The 25322-nt window shown below is 36.8% G+C and overlaps 1 protein-coding gene across 1 annotated transcript; it reads left to right on the top strand.

The window, feature by feature from the left end:
* The first annotated feature begins 6313 nt into the window (after positions 1–6313).
* LOC122407178 (putative ubiquitin-like-specific protease 1B) lies at positions 6314–7879 on the top strand. Its single transcript, XM_043413208.1, has 2 exons — positions 6314–6441; positions 6558–7879. Exons 1-2 carry the CDS (start codon positions 6324–6326, stop codon positions 7877–7879), a joined length of 1440 nt encoding a protein of 479 aa, XP_043269143.1. The 5' UTR covers positions 6314–6323.
* Positions 7880–25322: the final 17443 nt, after the last annotated feature.

Below are 25322 nucleotides of genomic sequence, written 5' to 3'. Positions count from 1 at the left end.
ATTATCTCAGACAGAGAATTTGCAACGTTTTCGGGTCTTTCGGGTCTTTTTCTCGCCAGATCCGATTAAACAAAGCAAGACAATATTAAAATCAAAATACAAATTTTATTTTCCGCGAGCCAAAGTGCTAAATCTTCTTTATTTTTGTTAAATATCGATCAAAATTGAATAAAATCGATTATTTTATTATTTTCACAAAATTAACGGTGTCCGCGTTTCCTTCATACCTGCTCCTTATTATTAAGGTTGCTCGAACCGACGCGTGGCGGCGTTCAGGCCAGGTCGGCAAGAGCGTTTCGTTACAACTGGCGCCCAACGTGGGGCAGGTATTGCAGGGGGACGCGGATATTTTACTTTGCTTAAATTACTTTTAAATTTGAATGAAAATTATCGGTTGTACAAAAATGGCGGAAAAGACCGAAAGAAACGAAACAGCGAGAGATTCCGGGTTTCAAAATCCCGAGGACAATAGTGCAGGTGTTCAAAATGTCGATTTAACTACCTCGATTCCTCCTCCAGGAGCGGGGAATATTTTTAATCAATCTCGCGGTAATTTTGGTTTGCATTTGGATAAAATTGACGAGAATCCTGAAGAAATAAGATTAGAGGAATTTGGTACTCCCAAATCAAATAAAGAGAAAATGGAATTCGGTGAATTAAATCACGAATTATTAATGAGTTTAATCGAAGCAATGAAAGAAATGAAGACTCAAGTCCAGAGCATGGCCAACGAGATTGCACGAAATAATCAGGCCACTAGTGATTTGAGGGCCGAATTTACTGAAAAATTCAAGACTTTGCAAGCCACAATCGCTAGTGACGTTCACCAAATATACGAACCGATTAAACGACATGTCACGGGCTTGACAAAAATCGTACAGGACAACGAGTCAAAAAGTGCTGTAACCGAGGTCAATGTGGCGCAAATGCAACTGGATGTGAGCGCAATCAGAGAAAGGGTTGAAAATCTCGAACAGAAAGACAAAATTCAAAGTCCCAATACGGAGAGCACACGGATCGTCCCAAAACCGAGCAAAGAAGTTTCTGACGACGAATCCGATGATGAACAAGAAGAGGAAAGGAGAGAACGGATCCGGACGATGCCACTGATGGACCTGCATCCAAATAAAATCAAAATTAAACCTCCTACGTATGACGGGTCCGAGAAGAAGAGACCGATGAAATTCATCAAGGAATTTCGGAGGTATTGTGAGGTCACCAATCCGACCGTTACGGAGATGAAATATTTGCTGGGGCAATGCCTGGAGAAAGCGGCCAAGGAATGGTGGGTACTCATCGAGGACCGCGTTGAAGATTTTGATGAAGTAGAGAAGAAATTCGTGGAGCGCTTCTGGAGTATGGATGTGCAGAGAAAAGTAAGAAAGGACCTCGAGTTCGGACATTACTCGGACAAGGATAATAAAATTTCCAAAGTGGAATATACAATCCACATTTTTGGAGCCGCAAAGGATCTCATCCCTCCTCCCAGTGATGAAGATATAATCGCATCACTTTCGCAACACTACACGGACGAAATCCAAGCAACAATTATCAGCCGGGGATTCAAGACGCTCGAACAATTAATTGAATTCCTGGGGAAAATGGATCGGCATGGACCAATCAACTCAAAAAAAGAAAAGGAAGCTGCTCAATCCTCTCCAAATCAGAATCAAAATAAAAACGAACAGAGACCGTTCCGTATGCCACAGCAAAATAATTGGAATAACCAAGGAGGCTATCAAAATAATTTCAACCGTGGCAATCAGAATTGGAATCAAAACAATCGACCAAACAACGGTGGATTTAATAACGGTTGGAACAACGGCTGGAATAATCAACAGAACCGCAATTACCAGCAAAACTACAATCAGAGGCCCAACAACAATTATCAACAAAATTACAACTAGCGGCAAAACAACGGATATCCTCAGCAAAATCGCAATAATGGAAACAACAATCAACAAAACGGATATAACCGACAAAATCAGAATCAAAATTCGAGACCTCAACAAAACAATGGAGGATACAGACCGCCAAATAACTCGAATAATCACCAGCAGAATAATCCTCCAGAACAACAAATTCAAGCAATAGAGGTTCATCAAGAACCACAACCTTCAACTTCAGCGGCGGGAAACGAATAAACGTTGTACCCGTGCCCGAAAATATAAATCAACGAAAAACGAAAAACGAACGAGGTACAACGGTAGGAAAAGACAAGAAAGACAATTCGCAGGATGGTTTATCGGAGGACCTCCAACAAAAAAGCGAAATAAACGAAGTTAAGGGAATTAAAATGGCCATCAACACGATTTTTACGGACACAAGAGAATTTTTAATGAAAGAAGAAACAAGTGAAGAAGCCGTGCCGATGATAGAATGTCCAGAAATTTATGCTAAGATAGAGGGTATAACAGTTACTGCGTTAGTAGATTCAGGTTCGAGAGTTACCACAATTTCAGAAGAATTTTATTTAGAGAACAAAGAGATTTTGAAAAATTGTCCACTTTTACCTGTCACGGGAGTGACGGTAAAAGGAGCGATAAAGGGAAAAATGACAAAAGTCAAAAATCAAATTATGGCAAAAATAGAGATTGGAAAAGTAAAAACGTACATTAAATTTTTAATAATTCCTGGTCTGATTAGAGACGTTTTGCTCGGTATTGATTCCTTGCAACCGCTCAAAAGTTTGATTAATTTGGAGGAGATGTCTTTACGAGTTAAGTATAACGAAGTTGTTGATGTTGTGCCCACAAAAGGGTCATTTGAAAAAGAAAAAGTTGTTGGAGTTTTTGAAGAAGAAGTTGAAATAGTTTTTGAAAAAGGAGAATTTGAGGGTGATGAAGAAAGTGAAGACATTAAAGATAAAGTTAGTGGGAATTTGAATAAAATTGAAGATGTAGAGGACAATGAATTCATGGAGACATTTTACCAGAGTGAAGAAAACATTTCTGAGCCAGAGCAAGAGATGAATTTTAAAATAGAAAATATTGAAGAAAAATTTGAGCCAATACTAAATTTGATTTTTGACGATACAAACAGTGAGGAGATAACTTTTGAGGAAATAGATGAAATTGTAGGACAGACTGAACTCTCTGAAAAGGAAAAAGAAATTCACAAACGAGTAATATGGAGTAGGAAGGAAGTTTTTCGTAAAACCACAGGAAGAATTTCGGTTTACGAACATCGGTTAGACATTACGACGGATACGCCGATCGTTGCACACGCTTATGAGGTACCTTTAATGCATAGGGAAAAAGTAGACAGGGAGATAGAGAAATTGTTAGATTACGGAATAATACAAAGATCGAATAGTCCGTGGATAAATCCGATAATTCCTGTTATAAAGAAAGACGGTACAGTTAGACTTTGTTTAGACGCGCGAAAATTAAATCAGGTGATGGCTAATGATCACGAATCAGTTCCAAACATGGAAGAAATTTTTCAGAAATGCCATTCGGCGAAAGTAATGACCACTCTAGATTTAACAAATAGTTTTTGGCAGATTCCTCTTCATCCAGATTCGATGAAGTACACGGCATTCAGATACAGGGGAAAAGTCTACGAATTCAAAGTAACGCCATTTGGGCTAAAAACAAGTACCGCCGCATTATTGCAAGCTCTTGATATCATTCTTTATGGTCTAGGGGATCACGTAATAAATTTTGTCGATGACCTTTTGTGTATTTCCTCGAATTTCGATGAACACATGGCACATTTAGACGAGCTCTTAGAGAGATTACAGCAACATGGGATGACGATAAAATTGAATAAAGCAAAATTTTTCAGGCAGGAAGTAGAATTTTTAGGGCATATTTTGACGACTAAAGGCATAAAGCCACAACCAGAAAAGATACAAGGAATTCATGAGTTTCCGCCACCCAGAAATTTAAAGCAGTTAAGGGGTTTCTTGGGGTTAATTAATTACTATACTAAATTCACGAAAAAACACGCCGAGGAAACCATTCCTCTCTTGAAATTGCTTAAAAAAGAAACAAAATGGCGATGGGGGGAGGATGAAAAAATCGCTTTTCAGAAGATTAAAGATTTATTTGTCGATAACGTTCTTCTAACGCATCCTGATCCAGAAAAGGAATTTATTTTACAAACTGATGCGAGTAGCTATGCTTTGGGGGGCACCCTGGCTCAAAAAGACGAAAATAATGATTTAAGGGTAATAATGTTTGCGAGCCGTACGCTCAAGGGTCCCGAATTAGCCTACACAACCACAGAGAAAGAATTGCTCGCGATTGTTTGGTCTTTAAAAAAATTCAGAACTTATTTGCTCGGAGCAAAAATTAACGTCATTACTGACCATCGAGCCATTACTTTCCTAAAAAATTGTCAACTGTTAAATGAGAGATTAACAAGATGGATTCTTGCCATCCAAGATTACGATATAGAATTCGAGTTTTGTCCGGGAAATCGAAATGTAGTAGCGGATGTTTTGAGTCGATTAAATCCACCAGATGCTGGGGGGCGGAAAGGAAAAGAATTGGTGATTAGCACAATGTTAGCAATCAAACCGTCGCAGGAATTAGAACAGATGATTCGGCAGGTAGGACTTTGGCAAGAAAGAGAAGATAAGATCAGGGAAATTAGGGAGAGGATACAAAATGAACAAGACGATAAATATCGAATTCAAAATAACATTTTATTGAAAAAAATAAATCCCGATTCCTGGAGAATTGTTTTGCCACGAGAGATCCTCCATCTTCTCGTATCTGAAACACACAAAATGTACGGTCATGTAGGCGCGAAAAAAGCTTGGAAAATAATAAAAGAAGATTTCACTTACCCGAGATTATACCGCGTAATTAGACAAATTCTTGGTTCGTGCGATTCTTGTCAAAGAAATAAAGTTCCTAACCAGCATTCTTATGCGGCACAGCAAAATATCATTCCGGAGGGACCGGGAGATATTGTGTCGATCGATTTTTTCGGTCCCTTACCAGTTACGAAAGGTGGAATGAAACACATTCTCGTAACAATAGATGCTTTCTCTAAATTTGTAGTTTTGTACCCTCTCAAAGCGGCGACGGCGCCGGCAACAATCAATAAAATTTTTAACCATTACATTCCGGAGTTCGGCAAACCAAAAAAATTGCAATTTGATCACGGCACGCAATTCACTTCACGATTATGGTTAGGGAAATTAGCCAGTGAAGGAATTCAGCCAGTTTTCTCGTCTATTCGTCATCCTCAAGGGAACATAGTCGAAAGGGTAAATAGAGAGATCGGTAGATTTTTCCGAACGTTTTTGACTGACAAGCATACTGATTGGTTAAAGTGGGTTCGAGTAATAGAGGATTGTATGAATGAGACTCATCACGAAATAACAGAAATGACGCCAGTCGAGATTCAGAGAAACATAAAACCACAGAGAATTTGGAAAAACTGGATTCAGGTAGAAAAAGACGAACAATTCAATGAGGAAGAAGGGATTGAAGCTAAATTAATGCTGGCCAGGGATAGAATAGTGAGAAAAGGCAGGGAAAGAGCTCAAAAATTTGATCAGAAGCATAAATTAATTAATTTCAATGAGGGCGACCTAGTTCTGGCAAAAGCGTGTAATGTAAGCGATCCAGTTAATAAAAAAATGGCGAAATTCTTTTCAATTTACGAGGGACCATACAGAATTAAAAAACAGATAGCTGCTGCAACATTTATTCTTGAAAATCCGGAGACCGAAGTAGAAAGAGGGATGTACCATGCCGCGAATCTCAAGAAATACAAAAATTGATGAAATTGGCTGATTCCGAGTAAAATTACCGGGATGTATTTTAATTAACTATATAACAAATCTTTTCATATTGTTTCCAAACGATTCCAATGCAAAAAATTGCCAAATTACAATAAAAATTTCAAAACTTCACGTCAAGCGTTATACAAAACCGTTACGCATTCTCCATCCGTATTTCTTCTACGGGACTATTTAAAAATCAGAAAAACGCACAAAAACCCGAAAAAATTTAATAATAATGAAAAGAAAAGAAAGACAAACAATATTGAAGCATTTTGTTAGCAACAATAGCAATAAACAATGACAAAACTCATTTCTATTATAAATTTCAAAGACATTACGAAAAAGGGTAAATATTGCATTAGAGAGTCATAATTACTCGACTGTTCAAGTTAGTTAACAATAAATTCCATTTAAACAACCGAAAAACAATATAAGAAGTTTGCGATTGCGTCATGCTTTCGGCACGACCGGAAGTTCATGAAAACGAAGTTTTAGGCATTAGTTCCCGAAGTATCCACGATCGGCGAGTGGCGCTGTTAGCAGCCGAACTCACGAGCGTTAGCGAGGTCCGGCCGCCATGTCAAGTCGTCACTCGACAACGGACACTCGAACGAGACGGACGTGGTTTCTAGCAGCAGAAAATCGAAAGTACGAGAATTCAGAGGGACTTAGGAATTTTTTAGGCGTAAATACAGGTAAAAATTACAGATTTAGGTGTACTAAGCATGAGGAATGACCAAAAAGTAAGTAGAAAATAGAAGGAACAAACAAAGATAGAAATGAGCGGGAGAAAATTTCTGGACGGGTATAGGCATGAAGATGGACGCAAGTACGCAGACGGATGAAGTGGTGCGCAAGCATTTCAGCCAGCAGACCGACGGAGAAAAGGGGAAGTGGGTGAATGAAGATAAGGAGGTGGAGATAGTGCAGGAGATAAAGGGAAGGAAGGATGAGGATGACATTTCGATCATCGCGGTGTTTCACCCGATATCGTCGATGAAAAAGAGGACGAGAGATGTGAAGACGCAAACCGCATCTTCAACAAAGGAGAAGGGGATGCAGACGGAGTGGATGCTCCATGTGACAGAGATCGAGGAGTCACGAAGGTCAAATCGCGACCTGCTCCTTCGCTTTATTAAGCGCCAATGGAACCTGATTGAGGTAAGGGAGGCAGTTAAGGTGCCGGTCATGCTTTCCCCTATAAGGGAGTTCGAGGAAAAGGCGGAAGAGTGGAAAACATGGGGAGCAGGAGAGTTTAGGTGGGATGACAACACCGAGAAGAATGAAAACAAGAAGAAAGGGACCAATGATGACAGGGAAAAGAAACAAACAAAGAGGATAAAGGAAGAAGCGGAAAGAAAAGACAAGGAGAACATAGAAAACAAAAATGACAACAATAACATTGGTAACAGCAAGCACGAAAGAAAGAGGACTAACGACAAGGAGGAAAGACAAATAAAGGAGATAATAAAGGAGGACAAAGGAAACAACACTAACAATGACGTTAACAATGAAAAGAAGAGAAAAAGCGACAACGATGACGGACAAACAAAAACAAAGAAAATAAAAAGAGAGATAAAACAACAGGACCTTGAAACCCTAAATGGGACAAATTGGTTGAACGACGAGGTAATAAACAATTACCTCGAGTTAATCAGTGACGAAAAAACATATGCGATGAGCTCGTTTTTCTTCCCCCGACTCCACGTAAACGGATACGAAGCAGTCAAAAGATGGACTAGAAAGGTCAACATCTTTAAGTTCGAGAAAATGATTGTCCCGATCAACTTGGGCAACCATTGGTGTCTGGCGGTCATCGACTTTTTGGCGAGAAATATCGTCTATTACGATAGTTTTGGGCGAGAAAACCCGAAATATTTGATCACTCTCCAGAACTATTTGGTTGAAGAGGCAAAGAACAAGGGAGAGGGTCCAATCCAAATTGAGGAGTGGAGTTTGGTGACGAAGATGAATATCCCTCGACAAACGAACGGATACGATTGTGGAGTGTTTGTTTGCCTCTACGCTAAGCATGTCATAGAGAGGAAAGAAATGAACTTCTCACAACAGGAGATGCCCCAGAAACGCCGACAAATAAGGAGGGAGTTGGAAACGGGGATAATCGAGTCATAAAACTAGCTGTTTTAACGCCATCTGCGTACATTTTTTTTAAATTTATTTATTTATAACCTCAAAACTTCTTTATCACGACGGATCTCAAATATCCTTATTTTCGTTAAATTTTGTTATTTTTTATTACTTTATTATGTTAAAACGTCTTAAATCGGTCGAAACGCAATAAAAGACGTCATTTTGCAACATTTTTCAACCGAGTCTCTTGTTTTTTCTTTGAAAACCTGAAAACAAACATCCTATCGTTGTCCTTGGGAAACTCTGCACCTGAAAAACATGAAAATTTACTTACCTTACTCCTACGATGATTGGGAAAGTCTGTGCCTGAAAAAGAAGAACAAAAGTAAAAAACAGCATTAAAATTTAAATTAGAAAACGCGAAAATTACTTACCGTAGAGAAGCGATGTCCTGAGAATGCTGAACCTGAAAAATAGAAAATATAATTAAGAAAAGTTTAATTAGAAAATAGAATAAATCACCTTACTTACCTGATGAGAAACCGATGTCCTGGAACGCGCTAGCCTGCAAAAGAAAAAAGAGAAAAATTTTTGAATTTGGCAATAAATGCGAATACTTACTCGTCTAGATCCGATGTATTGAAAAGAAAAGAAAAAGATTAGAAATAATTGTAAAAATTAGAAATGTTAGAAATTAAGTACTTACCTGTAACACTGAAAAATAAGGAAAAACGAATCGGAAAGGGAAATAAGGGAAGAGAAATGGAAGTGGGGGTAATATGGACGAATAAGAGACTGTAAAAGTGAAGAGGGGGTAATGTGGACGAATAAAGGACTGTAGAAGTGAAGTGGGGGTAATATGGACGAATGAAGGACTGTAGAAGTGAAGTGGTGGGGAGTGTGAAAAGAGTGGGGATTGAAGTTGGGTATAAGAGTCGGAGCAGCGGGCTCCGGAGCGTCATTCCAGCTCCGGTCCAGCTACTAGCAACATCGGCAAGTCTACCTGATCGTCAACAACGACATCGGCAACAAGAAAGTTTCAACATTGAGAAATCAGCTAGTTCATCCTGAGCAACATCGAAATATCTTCCAAAATGAGGATCCACAACATTCCTGGAGTACCAACGCCTTCTCCGTGGCCTGGTACGTGGAAAGGGACCATGGAGTGCATCATCTTGGATTTCAAAAATCCAACGAACTTCACATTTACAACCAAAACGAAATATTGGGAGCTGTGCGACTTTGAATACGAGCTTGGGGCGCACGTCAACCGAATGGGGCATATGCAAAGGCCAGGTTATCAGATTGGAAATCACTACGCTTTGGAAATCGGCAGTGTAGCCCATCGCGTGGAATTGATGGGATACGAGGACAGTGAAGCCACATTGAGATTCATCGATCGAGGGACAACGCTTATGTATCCAGTTTTTGATTTGAGTGCCCTTCCGCATGCGTTCCTTGTGGCTCCACCTTTTTCATCGAGAGGTTACCTATCGGGAATTAAACCATTTTTGGGAGAACGATGGGAGGAAACTGTGTGCCTCTACTACCAACGGGCCTTGGAAGAAAAAAGAGTCAAGATCAAGATTGTTTCTGAACACCCTACCAAGGAGGCACATGAGGTTCGGTTATTCACACTGCCTCACAACGATAACTTGGGAGATCGACTCGTTCTTGAAGAGTTTGCAAGAGAAGGGACATACGAGTGTTGTTTAAACGATGACATCGGGATGATCTCTCCAGAGGAGATGCAGGACCTGATAGAGGAAGAAAAAGCAGCTGGTAACTGGTATGCCTATCGACGAGAACGTGTCCTCGGCGATCCCCCAAATTAGTGAAAAACGTCGAGAACATCGAAAACATCGAGAACATCGAGAATATCAAGATCATCAAATCCATCCATCCCCAGGATCAACGCGTCATCTTTCCCTTTCAAAAACTCCATTTCCGATTTCCGAATGTTCAAATTTTTAAGCATTTTAAATTGTTATCTTATTAAACTAAGATTGGAGAACAAAAATCTCTAGTTCTTAGATTTTTTTGTTCTGGGGGGCATTTGTAGCGAAACACACGCGCGACGGCCCGAGCCCGTCGAAACGAACGAAACTCCGCGATCTTTAGATCGCGGACAAAACATCGCGGCGACCACGCTCGTCGTTGTTGACAGGTGGCGGCCATCTTAGGCCGGTAGGCATGAGCCCGAGCGGGGCTACCGGCGCCGCTCTGAACTTCGCCGCGCTATATTTTATCGAGATTAATTCTTTTTGATTTTTATTATTTTAAGTCGCCCGAGCACGTAATTACGATCAAAATTTTCAGAAAAATAACACGAATTGAAGAAAAATGATCACAAGTCAAATTAATAACATAAAAACTGATCACAATGAAAAATGTAAAAAGCGACTACGACGCATGCGCGGGCAGAGCGTTGATGGGCTATAGGACGCGTACGTGACTTTTAGCGATTATAATTTTACGAATCATATTAAAACAAATAACAATGCCAAATTAAAGAAGAAATTGAGTAATAATTGATCAAATTGAAGTTTTTATTGTTTAACATCGGAATAAGCTGTAAATCATAAAAAGCGGTAGTCCGCGCATCGTATGTTAGCCCGCTCGACCAACGGGCGAGCGTGAATCATGGCAACGGGCCAATCAGAGTAGGCGTAATAGAAAGGTGCGCAGAACCAAGCGAAAACGGAGATTCTCGGCGCTCGAGAATTTTATGGTGGGGACACGGGTATAAGAAGCGCTGCGCGACTCATTCGGGAGACAGTTCTCCCTGGCTAAAGAATCAACTCGGACCTCTCTAAGTACATCAGCCTCAGCAATACTACACCTATCCTCAAAATTTTTGGGGTTCCCGTAGCGCGGACTCTCGGATCGACTCGGTGACGTCTCGATCCCATAGCCCGTGGACGGTGAATTGCCTATTTCCTTGGATGCCTGGATTCTCGGAGCGACTCGGCGACGTCTCGATCCCATAATCCAGGGTCCACACCTAACCTCTAAAAAATTTCCGGCTTTCCGTTGCACGGAGTTCTCGGATCGACTCGGTGACGTCTCGATCCCATAACACGTGGACGGAGGGTTACCTCTACCCTGTAAATGCACGGACTCTCGGAGGGATTCGGTGACGTTTCTATCCCATAGCCCGTGGTTTGCATCCTACCTTTTAACGTTTTATTTCTTTCGTATTGTTGAGGAGAATTAAAAATTCATCTTATTATCAAAAATTAAATTCACGTTTGAAAAACATTGTCCGAGGTGGTCCTGGTAGGGAGATCTAGACCCATTTAGAAAATAATCCAAGAAACGATAGTTGAAAATTGAGTTTATATCGAGTAAAAAGAAATTCAAAATTGTAAAAGCGAAGAGATCCTCTTGGATTCATTTATATTTCTTTTTTAGAGAAAACAAGCGTAACAGGACATCGGGAAAATTAAACTTTGCATTTATAGCGAATTTTTAGGGTTAAGGCGTGTCGAAAATACAAGACAAAAGCGTTAATTAGAATAAAAACAAATTTTTTTTTGTTTCTTTGTTAATTTTGTACAATTAAATTCCGAAAATTGAGAAATTAAAAATTATCTCAGACAGAGAATTTGCAACGTTTTCGGGTCTTTCGGGTCTTTTTCTCGCCAGATCCGATTAAACAAAGCAAGACAATATTAAAATCAAAATACAAATTTTATTTTCCGCGAGCCAAAGTGCTAAATCTTCTTTATTTTTGTTAAATATCGATCAAAATTGAATAAAATCGATTATTTTATTATTTTCACAAAATTAACGGTGTCCGCGTTTCCTTCATACCTGCTCCTTATTATTAAGGTTGCTCGAACCGACGCGTGGCGGCGTTCAGGCCAGGTCGGCAAGAGCGTTTCGTTACAATACTAATAAAATACTTATCCTCCGATTGATGCCATAAATTGTAGTGCTGCACATAACTCAGATGGTAACTTTTTTGATTCACTTGAACTTTCTCAAGTTCCGGGTGCTTTCCGTAAGATTGAATTTCTCACGTCCTATTTAAATTTTTTTTTCCCTTTACAGTATAATTACAGATTTGTTTTTTTTTTTAATATAATATTTTTTCATGATTTGTAAAAGCTTTTCTTAATTGTTTTGTTGAAATTATTTACAATTGGTTTCGTAATTTTTTTTACATACCATTATGTTTTGAATTTTTTTCACTCGTCATCCGATGTACTCGTCACTTTTGCATTTATTTGACCACGTTTTGTTCCTTTGAACCAAACGTTTTTCACGCATTACCATGATTTAACAGATTCATTTTTTTATTCATTGCGTTTAAAATGGTTTTTTTTTATATCCTTTAGTAATGAATTGCTCATTTAAAGTAAGTTTCGAGAGAACAGAGCGAACAACTTCTTCTTATAAATCATCGTGCATTTGTGTTTTGAACTACATGAGTGTCTCATAGGGTTTCACTGAGACTACTGTCCAGGTGACATCAAACATAAATGTACTTGTCTCCAATTTTTTAACAGCACTCGTGCTGTTACTTATGGTTTGATTTGACTACTTTTTGTGCACTGTGAACTTGAAAAAATTTTACAGGATATTGGAAAATCAAATTCTTCATATTAGGGCACAATATAGATGACATTCTGTTATTATTAATTCATTTTTTGTTCGTACCAAGAAATGCACACTACATGTATGAGTAACATATGTAGGGTTTATTCACTGAGACTACCGTTCAGATGTAATGATCATATTATCACCCATCAGAATGTACTTGCGAAAAGACATTTATTGAAAAATTTTTTAATTAAAATTATTCCCTGTCTCATTGAAAGAGATATCAAAATAAAAGAAACAAAAATTTTTTAATCAAATTACGGCTAATTTATTTAAAAACTCAAAAAATTACAACGAATAATAAATTTCGATGTCGTTAAATAACGACAGGATTTCAATGACTAAGGCACTCGAATCTTTTTTCAAGATAACGCGATATTGATCGATTGGAATAATTAAATCCAACATAGGGGGTCACCCCGTATGGCGGCCGAATTTTGTAGGGTTTTTTCGCAATTTTCTTGCGGCAAAGAAAAAAAACATAGACTTTTGAAATTTAAAGGGTTTATTCAATGGTATTTCAACTCGATGGTAGAATTTTTTAACTCTGATATCTCTGGTAGATTCGGTGTAAAGCTACTCCACAGGAACCTATATGTTTCTTCATAGTCTCCACGATTCCAGGGGATCGGTTTATTTGAGATCAAAAAACCAAGGAGCGTTTGGATTAGTAAAGCAGTGGTTATCACCTGAATTAAAATTATACAGAAATATTAAACATTGAAGGATTTTTCCGTTTAGAAAAACCTTATTTCAATTTTTCAAAATGTTGCATAGCTCAATAATCCTTCAATTTCGATATTTCTGTATGATTTTAGTTCAGGCAATAGCCCACTGCTTTACAAATCAAAACGCTCCTCGGTTTTTTGATCGCAGATAAACGGAACCCCCGGGAATCGTGGACACCATGGAGAAGCATATGGGATCCTGTGGATTAATTTTACACGGAATTAACTCGAGACATCAGAGTTAAAAAATTATATCATAAAGTTGAAATACCAATGAATAAACTCTTTAAATTTTAAGTCTGTGTTTTTTTCTCGTCGCAAAAAATCGAGGAAACCCCAAAAAATGCGGCTGCCATGGGGGGTGACCTCCTCAAGCCGAATCAGTTTTTTTGAAAATAAAAATCGTTTTATTATGCATGCAAGTTGTTTTAGGTATTTTAATACCCACTAGGGTGGTAGTTATTTGGGATCAAATTTATTTTACCCTTTTCGCCCCCTAAATTGGTTCGAAATACATAAAAAGTAATGCTGTAATTTTGTCAGATTTGTAGAACAATGCTCAACCCTCGACCATGAGGGTTGAAGTTTTCTGTTCATAATACATGGAATTTTTCTGCGTTTGTGGTCACGATTATACTGTGGGCCTCAATACATTTGGAAAATCTTGAAATTTCCATAAATTGTTTTACAAGCATGTTGCTACACGAAAAAAATTTTCAAAACTCCTACCCTTAAAATGTTATATAGCATCACTATAAGAACCCATTAATGCGCAAAACGACAATTTTGGACACACAATTTCAAGTACGCAGTTTTAACTAAAGAACAAAATCTGATATAGGGGGTTTTTGAGAGTGCTCTTTCAGAATCTTGCATTTATTTTGTAAAATTGAATAAAAATCTTCATTATTTATTCGTTTTTAATTGAAAAGTCAAGATTTTCTAACATTTTTTTTTTCAAAGCGATTTCCCTCACTGTTGCTGCTCTCAAATAACCATATTATCGCCAGCAAAGGTGTTCTTAAGGTCTGACGAGTCCAGAACACTGGTTATAAACACTTTTTTCAAACTCAGTTTTTGCATAATGGCGGCTTTTGCAAAACAGCATGATGAAAATCTGTATGATTTTTTTTCTCGAAAGTCTTGACATAACAAAGAAATGTTCCAGAACAAAAAGTATTGAGAATCTTCTAAAGAATACGTGTGATTTTTTTCAAAAATTTTCTAGCTATTTTACCACCCTAATACACACATATACACACACGCGGACATATTTTATTTCGAACTTAAATTTTACTTTGTTGGAATTGAAGTGAAAACTCTCCGTGATTATCAATTTAGTCCTTTTGATGAAAAAATTTTCACCAATGCAAAAAAATACTGATTGCCTCAGTTTCGATTTGCCAATAGAAATTTTGTAATCAAGCACTTTCGAATAGTCTGTTATACGTTTACAGACAATGCGATTATACTGCCTTTCTATATTTTTGTAGTCCCTGGCTCTTTTTCGTCATTCCTGTTTTGGGTTATTTTATTACAAGACGATGCCGCGTCTTTAGATATTCTGCAATAACAAACATCGACAAGTCTGATGATACAATCAGAGAGAGAGCTGATGAGAAAGAGCGAAGGCATGGATTTTTATTTCTAATGTTTCAGAATCCGGACTACATCTCAAGATATATATAGAAAAAATCTAACCTTTCTAAATATTTTTACCATCAATCCGAACGTTGTTGACAATTTTCGGTTTTTTTTTCCGTTACACAACACTCTTCGATTCCTCGGTCTTTATCTCTTTCTTCTTCACTTTTTTCTCACCACTTTCACTAAAACATTGTACTGCTTTTATTTATTTTCTACAGAACCGGAAAAAATTGGAACAGTTTCGGTGAATTGTAACATTCGCGATCTTTATAACCTCATTTAGTTAGCATTGAAATAACACACCATACGTCATATCATAACGGAAATATATTGGTATATACTTGTACTACCGACCGGGATATAGGTGAACTGTCAAATCGCGATCTTTATAACCTCATCATCTATCAGCATAAACAACACACCATACGTCATACGACACGAAAATATATAGGTATATATTGGTATTATGGCACCAGAAAAAAATATATCGGTATATAAAATGTATTATGGCACCAGAGTTGTCACTAGATATAAAACAAATAAACATCAAAAATGTGTGCGAAAATCCGACCCATTTTTTGATGCAATTAAAAAATAAATAATTAATATCTCTTCAACGCGTCAAGCTACAGAGTTCGATGAGGTCCCAATCGAAAGAAAAAAAATAATAAAAAATATGTCAACGTATAATATTCTCCGAAATGATATAGTTAATTAATTATTGAAGAAACAAATTTTGAAAATTTTCGAAAACAATTGGAAACGCTATCGCTCCGGTAAAGAGTCTCTGGCAGCAACTCGTCATATCTTATAAATGTACTTGTCTCAGAGTCGCTGCCGCGACTCTAGATTTATCGAAAAGAGTAAAGACATAGCAAGGACGTGTACTGAAATAAAAGAGACGAATAACCCTCTGGAATTTACTACACGACTTCATACGAAAATCACTGAATTCGGAATAATTAGACATCGACAAATTTATTTACTCTGATCACGGAAACGATACAGGTGTATTTCTTAATTATTACTATTTTATAACTATAAACGTTTCAAAACGTGTCAATACAAAGCCAGGACGTGTACGTAAACAAAAGAGACGAATAATCCTATTGAATTCGTTACACGACTTTAGACTGATGTAATTGAATTCACTATATTTAACAACAAGTAACAGAGAAAAAACTTATGTTCATTTACAACGACTCTCACAAAACAATGGTTGAAGAAAGTTTGTATATCGACGGAGAAAATATTCCCCAAACTGTTGTTTCCATTGAAGGAGACGGAGCCGGCTTATTTAGAGCTTTATCTTTTTTGATGTACGAAACACAGGCAATGGCTAATGACGTACGTAGACGGATTGTTATGTATGTTTGGGTTTGTTTGGGTTTGTTTGGGTTTTCTAAAAGAGCAAGTAATTTCTACGAAAAAGTTCCTAGAAGTTTGTTTGTGAAACGAAAAATTTGATTTCGACAGTTTTATGAATATTTTTTTTCTATCGATCCAACTTCGAAGGGTGATAGCACGAGAATGGTTACTCCAAGCTGAATGTTCATAGGGACTTTTTTTGTAGGGGAATCGATTTTCTATAAAATCATATCATTGTCGTTTTTGTGCGATTTTTTCCTGAAGAGTTATGACACAATGATCGGAGGTCTCAATCATTTCGTGGGTTATTCTTATGGAAAATCTTGAAACGCGAAGCGCCATTCGAAAAAATTTTTTGGTGAGCTCTCCTTCTGGGATTATTTTTTTTTCACCTTGAATCACTTTTTTCGGTTGGATGCAAAGTAAAAAAAAATATCGTTTTTTTCCGCACACCCTAATGAACAAAGATACATGAAACAATTATGAGTTCTGTTCACTTTCAAGTGCGCTGTCTTTTTTCCTTTTAGTTTTGGTATAAAAAATTTTATGAATCGGTGGTAATTTTTTCTGTCTGTATCAAAATTTAGATGAATAAATCGCAGCGGATACTTGCAAACTTGAAAAATTCTGTGTATTGACATGCATGCCAGATATTAGTACTTCCTTTTTTTGATTATGGAATATGGATATCTAAAAATAATTCAAATTATACATGAATTATAGGATTTGGATATGGATTATAAATAATAATCAATAATAAAAAATTATGATGAATGTTACAAAAATTCAGCGATCGCCTGTTTATGAATGACATAAGGAGTTATGTTTTCAAAATGCAATGGACATATTAATAATTAAGCAATTCTATTGGTCTTGACGCACTTCATAGTTTATCTTTTGTCCGGTTGAACCTTGGTGGCTACATGCAGAGTTTAAAAATTTTGTGCATCGACGTGGGTCCGTCAACTTTCTATTTCTGCGTATGATAATACGAATGGAAAAGATTGCTTTAAAAAGTTTTTGGAAGCACGTTTTTTAATGAAATGAAAATTGCTAGCATTAGAATTCAATAAACATATGTGAAAATTGCGAATTCTGGTGGACTTGGTGAACATTGTATATATTTTTTTCTTTCTCCTTCTGTCAAATTTTAAGGAAAATCAATCAAAAAATTCGGTTCATTGAAAAATATTCATATTTTCTTTATTCACAATGATTTCATCAAAACTATTGGAAATAAAATTTATAAATGACGGGGGAAAATTCCACAATGATACAAAATATTGAAAAACCTTACGAAATATGATTTTAATCCCACAAAATTATGGACACGTTCGAAATGGTTGCAAAATTGAGGGTATCACTTCAAACATTCGAAGAATATCAAACTATTATAAATTGTACAAAACTTAAAGAAAATCATTGGAGACATCATTTTTAAATATCACAATAGAAACATTGGTTAACTTTAGAAAATCTTATTTAAGAATATTTTTTATCATTTAGAACTGGCACAGAAAAAAGATTTGATATCAAGCCGTAGTAATTCTCACTCGGAGAAAAAAAATTTGGACAATTTCATTGATGATCGCCCGTTTTCGCATTATACCACAAAAAATGTAAACAAAACTTCTTAAGTCACAAAACGAAAATGATTTCGTTTTGCTCGGGGTTGCTACGGCGGGAAATACACGGGCGGCGTTCATAAAATGGCCAATGCCAGCGTGTTCTTTCAACCGCCCGCAGGTTGAGATTGTTTTTCGGTGCTCGTAGACGGTGTGGGAGGAAGGGTTCTTGCAAGCGAGATCGGCTCGAACAGTCGGAGAGCAAGCCGACTAGTATTCTTTGCTAGGCCCAGGTGGCAGCGACAACACCAACTCGTTCCAATATCGAACTCCACTGTCAAAACGCAACGTCATGATTACTCAAAAATAGGCAAACTAAAATTCTCTCTCCGCCCTGTACTCGGAGGTAAAAGGTAGTCACAGGAGGTAAGTATCGCTCGGTCGGTAATAAAGGTGCATTCTAAGCTAAACTTAAGAGCTACGTGGTGCTGAGTCTCACTCCGAACATCGCCCGACGAGTCGAGGGGCGTCAAAAGGGCCGTAAACCCGGTCCACTGGTCGACAACGTCCGTACGAGTGGCGGGGCAGAAATGTCACGTCACACCCGTTATGAGGTAGATCTGAGGTGATCGAAAAAAGTAGCCGGTTTGACAGAGAATTCCTCCATTACAGCCTTGATAAAAAAAATTAAACGCCTAGAAATTGATTGGTGAAAAATCGTAACAACATTGAACAAAACACGATTTCAAAACTGACAAATTCAGCATACTTATATATACTTACGTGATTTATTAGTTTTTTTCCCCATCGAGCGATCAGTTTAAACGATAGCCGTTACTGATCATTTTTTTGGTCGAACCACAGATTGAATTGAGATCTTTGATCTCATGAAAAATTTATCGTAATTTGTACAGTACAGATTTCTACTAAAAAAAACAGACATTTTTTTGAGAACCGGTTCATATTCGTAAAGATAGAGGAAATGAACATAGAAATTTTCTCGATTTTTTTGACTTCCTTTCGATTTCTGATTTGAATTGCCAGGTTTGTTTTGATAGAAATTATTTTGAAACTAGAACGTGAAAATATCTGAGTGAGGACTGTTTCTAATTCAGAATGAGTAGTGCTAAAAATTGGTTTTGTTCTTCTTTCAAGCATGTGGCAATGGTATGTGATTTTAGATTTGGTTGTGAGCTTTGGATGGGTTGAAGTTTTTAAACCAATTGAAGAAGGTTGACAGCATCGATTGAAAATGCTTAATCATAACGACCTATCCCGGGGCTCGTATTATTGCCCAGTAAGCTGGTCGTTGCAATTAAATATTCGTTGAATTCTGCCAATGAGATGCTACCGTGCTCTGACGAGTTCCAGTTTATTCAACGGTTTAAATCATGACTGGAGTGTTACTGTATAACTTTCCAAAGAGTTTCAGCCTTTAGCATTTCGTGAAATTAAATAAAATATTACTATAAATAAGAGGAAACTTCAACCATGAGATGCTGTCGTACCTGTACGTGTTCCAGTTTATTCAATTCTTCTTTATAGAATTATTAAAATTATCGTCGATGATAAAAAGAAACTTTAATCATGAGATGCTGTCATCATCGTACGAGTTCCAGTTCACTCAATGGTTCTGAATGATGACTGGAGTGTTTCTGTATATTTTTCCAAAAAGTTCTAGCCTCCAGCGCTTTATGGAATTATTAAAATTACGAGTATTATTATTGATAAAAAGAAACTTCAATTATAAAATGCTGTCATAGTCTAACCAGTTCCAGTTTATTCAATGATTCTGAAGAATGACTGGAGTGTTTCTGTATAACATTTCAGAGAGTTCTAGAGTTTAGCATTTCGTAAAATTGAATAAATGATTATTCCCGGTAGAAGGATACTTCAACTTCGAAACATATGCCAGCATTTTATGGTTTTGAATAGTGACTGGTGTGTTCTGGTATAACTTTTCGAAGTATTCTAGTCTTTCTTAATTCCGTGAAATGTACTACATTATTGTTGTTAATTAAAAGAAACTTCATCCATGAGATACTGTCGCATTCGTACGAGTTCCAGTTGATTCAATAGTTCTTCATGATGACTGAGGTGTTTTTGTATACCCTTCCAAAGAGTTCTAGCCTTCAGCACTTTATAGAATTATTAAAAGTACACCGTCACACAAAAAAAAGTGGTTAGTACCTAGAACCAGACCCATCAATATCTATATATTTTGGCCCGCTGAATGCGAATCCGGAACCGGATTGGCCAATATACCTCCAAAATTTTGAGTAAGTTCCAAAAAACCGCAAAAATGGCGGAAAACCGCTGTTAAAAGCATGATAAAAGTTGTCCTCGACCTTACTCGGAGATGTTCTTTATGTAATTTGACGCGCTGAATCTGAATCTACGGTTAGATTGGCCGATGCACTCCAAAAATATTGAGTAAATTCCAAAAAACAGCAAAAATGGTGGAACATTGCTGTTAAAAGCATAATAAAAGTTGTCATCGACATTAATCGGGGGTGCTTTTATGTAATTTGATGCGCTGAATCTGAATCTGGAGTCAGACCGGCTGATATACTACTACCACTTCACATTAAGCTTGTTCTTATAACGCAGTATGTAAAAGCTCTGAATAAAGATGGCAATTGTTTCCAGTATTTGGGAGAAAAGTTACCCGCGATGAGGGATGCGGAATTAGGGGGGTATATTTGACGGACCAAAAATTCGTAGTTTGTTTGAAGACGAAAATTTCATAAAAAAAATAAACGATACTGAGAAAACAGCTTGGCAAAGTTTCAAAAACGTTTCTCAAAACTTGCTGGGAAATACGAAAAGTGACAATTATCAAAATTTAGTTGAAGAGTTGTTCGAAAATTTTAGAAAAGTGGGCTGGTTTATGAATATCATTCTGCACTTTCTACACTCCCATCTCGACTATTTTCCTGAAAACATTGGAGATCTAAGTGAAGAACAAGAAGAAAGATTTTATAAGACATATCAGTGAAATGGAGAATCGGTATCAGGGAAGGTGGAATATCAATATAATGGCATATTTTTGCTGGACGCTAAAGAGAGAAAGAAGAAGAGAAAGCCGCTACATATGTCGATCGAAGAGAAAAGAATCCGTTAACAGAGAAGAACGCGGTTTAAGATCGGTGATAATTTTTATCTTCTCCTGTTACTTACAGAAAATGAAAAAAAAATCAATTACGCAGAATTCAAACTAAAGAACAATCATGCCTGCGGTAGTTTTATATTCAACTTTTTTATACTATCTTCCCCAGTTTCTAGTTTATTGAATACAGATTATATAGATCTTTTTTTTTGTGTATGATTCAAGATGAATCATTCATGTTTAGAACATTTAAAAAACTATTTTATTACGTTTTTTTGCTATTTTTGGTTATTTTTCACGAGCGGAAGTATGCATTCTCGGGACTACTCGCAACCGCATTCGGATTGAGTTGCTCGAAATTCGTAAAGAACAATTTTAGCCAGTTTTTTCCTAGGAAGCAAAATTTTGGAGAAGTACGAGTTAAATAGATAACCAGTTTCAGTTTCAGCGCATCAAAATACAAATGCAGCGTACTCGATCTGCATCACTAAAACTTTTTCCATACCCATGTTAGCGACTTTGACCCATTTTTAGCGATGTTTGCATTTTACTCACTATTTTGGGGTGTGTGGGCCAATCGAACCTCAGATACAAATTCAGCGCGTCAAATTACATAAAAAAACACCGCCGTGTTAGGTTAAAGACAACTTTTATCATGCTCTTAACAGAGATTTTTCTGTTAACTGTTTTTGCTGTTGTTTAGAATTTACTCGAAATTTTTGGGGCGTATCAGCCAATCCAAGCTTAGATTCAGATTCAGCGCATTGAATTACATAAAATGCATCTCCGATTAAGGTCGAGGACAAGTATTATCACGCTTAAAACAGCGATTTTTTCCTATTTTTGCAGTTTTTTGGAATTAATGCAAAGTTTTTAGTATGTATCGGCCAATCCGACCTTAGATTCAGATTCAGCGCATCTAATTACATAAAATGCATCCCCGGTTAAGGTCGAGGACAACTTTTATCACGCTTGAAACAGCGATTTTTTGTCATTTTGGCTGGTTTTTGGAATTAACGCAAAGTTTTTAGTATGTATCGGCCAATCCGACCTCAGATTCAGATTCAGCGCATAAAATTACATAAAATGCATCCCCGGTTAAGGTCGAGGACAACTTTTATCACGCTTAAAACAGCGATTTTTTGTCATTTTGGCTGGTTTTTGGAATTAACGCAAAGTTTTTAGTATGTATCGGCCAATCCGACCTTAGATTCAGATTCAGCGCATAAAATTGCATGAAATGAAACCTCGATTAAGGTCGAGAACAACTTTTATCATGCTTGAAACAGCGATTTTTTGCCATTTTTGCTGGTTTTTGGAATTAACGCAAAGTTTTTGGTATGTATCGACCAATCCGGTCTTAGATTCAGGTTCAGCGTATAAAATTGCATAAAATGAATCTCCGATTAAGTCCGAGGACAACTTTTATCATGCTTGAAAGAGCGATTTTTTTCTATTTTTGCAGTTTTTTGGAATTTACTCAAAGTTTCTGGTATGGATCAGCCAATCCAATCTTAGATTCAGATTCAGCAGGCTAAATTACGAAGAGGTTGATGGGTCCGATTCTAGGCACTGACCAGTTTTGTTTTGTGTGCCGGTGTTATTATTGTTGATAAGATAAAACTTTAACCGAGACATTCTATTGTACTCAGATGAGCTCCAGTTCCTTCAATGGTTCTGAACAATAAATAGAGCGTTTCTATATAACTTTCGGCGAGTTCTAGCCTTTAACAATTCGCGAAATTTAATCAATACTATTATACGTAAAAGGAAACTCCAACGATGGGATGCTGTCATACTCTAGTGAGTTTTAATTCAATTAATGGTTTTAGATAGTGACTGGAGTATTCCTCTATAATCTTCCAAATTTCTAGCCTCCAGCGCATCACAGAATTTTCAAAATTATCGTTGGTGATAAAAAGAAACCTCAACCATAAGATGCTGTCGTACTCGTAAGAGTTCCAGTTCATCCAAAGATTCTAGATGACGACTTGAGCGTTTCTGTATAATATTTTGGAGAGTTTTAGAGGTTAGCATTTCGTGAAATTTAATAAATGATTATTATAGGTAGACTATACGTCAACTACGATATACTGTCATATTCTAGTGAGTTCCAGTTCAATTAATGGTTTTAGATAGTGACTGGAGTATTCCTGTATAATCTTCCAAATTTCTAGCCTCCAGTGCATCACAGAATTTTTAAAATTATCGTTGGTGATAAAAAGAAACTTCAACCATGAGATGCTATCATACTCGTAGGAGTTCCAGTTTATCCAACGGATTCTAAATGATGACTGGAACGTCATACTGTCATATTCTAATTAGTTCTAGTTTATTTAATGGTTTGAATAATAGTGACTCGAGTGGTCCTGTATACCTTTTCAACGTCTTCTAGCCTTGAGCATTTCATGTATTTTAATAAACGATGATTATAAATAAAGAGAAACTCTAACCACGAGACGCTGTCATACTCTTACGAGTTCCAGTTTATCTAATGGTTATGAATAGTGACTGAAGTGTTCCTGTATTACTTTTTAAAGTATTCTAGCTTTTAGCATTTCGTGACGTTTACTACATTATTGTTGTTGATAAAAAGAAACTTTAATCATGAGATGCTGTCATAATCGTGCGAGTTCCAGTTCACTCAATGGTTCAGAATGATGACTGGACTGTATCTGTACCAACGCTTTTTGGAGATATATCTTCACAAAGTTCTAGCCTCCAGCGCTTCATGGAATTATTAAAATTACTATTTTTGATAAAAATACTTGACCCAAGATGCTGCCATAGTTTGACCAGTTCCAGTTTATTCAATGGTTCCGAAGAATGAGTGGAGCGTTTCTGTATAACATTTCAGAGAGTGGTAGAGTTTAGTATTTCGTGAAATTTAACAAATGATTACTGTAGGTAAAAGGATATTCCAACTAAGAGATGCCGTCATATTCTAATGAGTTCCAGTTCATTCAATCGTTCTGAACAATAACTATAGCGTTTCTGGATAACATTTCGGAGAATTGTACCGTTTAGTTCTTCGTGAAATTTAATAATGATTAATGTAGGTAAAAAAAAAAACTATAAAATGTTGTCGTAGTCTGACCAGTTTCAGTTTGTTCAATGGTTCCGAAGAATGACTGGAACGTTCCTGTAAAACATTTCGGAGCGTTCTAGCGTTTAGCAATTCGTAAAATTTAATCATTTCAGTTTAATTTTCATTTAGGTAAAAGGATACTTCAACTATGAGGTACTGTCATATTCTAATGAGTTCCTGTTTATTTAATGGTTCTCAATGATGTCTAGAAAGGTTTTGTATAAATTTACTAATTGTAAAAGCCTTTAGCGTTTCATGAAACTCAGTAAGTTATCATTGTTGAAAAGAATTAACTTCAACCACGAGATACTTTCCTACTCTGGCGAGTTCCAATCTACGGAATTGTGCCGAATGATGACTGGAGTGTTTCTCTACATCTTTCTGAAGATTTTTAGCCTCCAGCGCCTCATGGAATTATAAAAATAATTGTTGTAGATCAAAATAAACTTCAAATATAAGATGTTGTCGTAGTCTGACCAGTTCCAGTTCATTCGTAGATTCTAAATGATGACTAGAGTGTTCCTGTATAATTTTTCAAATAGTTCTAGCCTGCAGAAATTTGTGTAGTTTATTCATTTATTAATCTAGAGAAAAGGAAACTTTAACCATGTGATGGTGTCATACTCATTTCTAGTTTAGTCAATAATTCTAAATGTTGACTCGAGTGTTTCAATATATCTTCCCAAAGCTTCCAGCGCCTCATAGAATTATAAAATTTTTTGTTCCAGATAATAAAAAAGTATAAGATGGTGTTGTAGTCTGGCCAGCTCCAGATTTTTCGACGGTTCTGAACAATGACTGGAGCTTTTCTGTATAACATTTCGGAAACTTCTAACGTTTAGTATTTCGTGAAAGATTTATATAGCATTCATCGCTTTTGAAAAAACCTCCAGTCATTATTGTTTCCAAAATAGATCTCCAACTAACTAAGAAATGCCGTTTTACTCTGACAAATTTTAGCTTACATCATGTACGTATGAATACTAAACTCTGCTCAAATAAACACCATATTATTTTCAACTTTCAAGGGCTTCTACTATTTTTTCAATATACATTGAATATACATATGAGTAGATCCATTGGATTTCGCCCAATTTCTCGGGAGGGGTCTTTCGATTTTTCTCAAACTTAGATACTTTGAAGTACCTTAAAAACTATCCCCAAATACCAAATTTCAAGTCTCTAAGTGCTCAAGATCACGAGAACGAGTCTTATAAATATCAAAAAATGACCATTTTTTGCCTCTTTTTAAGATGATTCTTCACAAAAACTTTACGTTCAAGTCAAGTAATACTGGTTCCATTTCCTTTAGTATACCATCTAGATTATAGAAAAACGTGGTCCAGTCGTCCAGATCAAGAGGCCTTTCATT

Source organism: Venturia canescens, chromosome 2 (assembly GCF_019457755.1).
Source record: "Venturia canescens isolate UGA chromosome 2, ASM1945775v1, whole genome shotgun sequence".
In the NCBI taxonomy this organism is placed as follows: Eukaryota; Metazoa; Arthropoda; class Insecta; order Hymenoptera; family Ichneumonidae; genus Venturia; species Venturia canescens.
The sequence above is the reverse complement of the archived record's forward strand: the minus strand, read 5'-3'. Positions and strand labels throughout refer to the sequence as shown.

What these genes read in the sequence shown, in the direction of transcription:
- LOC122407178 (XM_043413208.1), top strand. Translation starts at nt 6,324, where the DNA reads ATGTCAAGTCGTCACTCGACAACGGACACTCGAACGAGACGGACGTGG. An exon ending in TTTTTTAGGCGTAAATACAG is followed by an intron (nt 6,442 to 6,557) that starts GTAAAAATTACA and finishes GGACGGGTATAG; the next exon opens with GCATGAAGATGGACGCAAGT.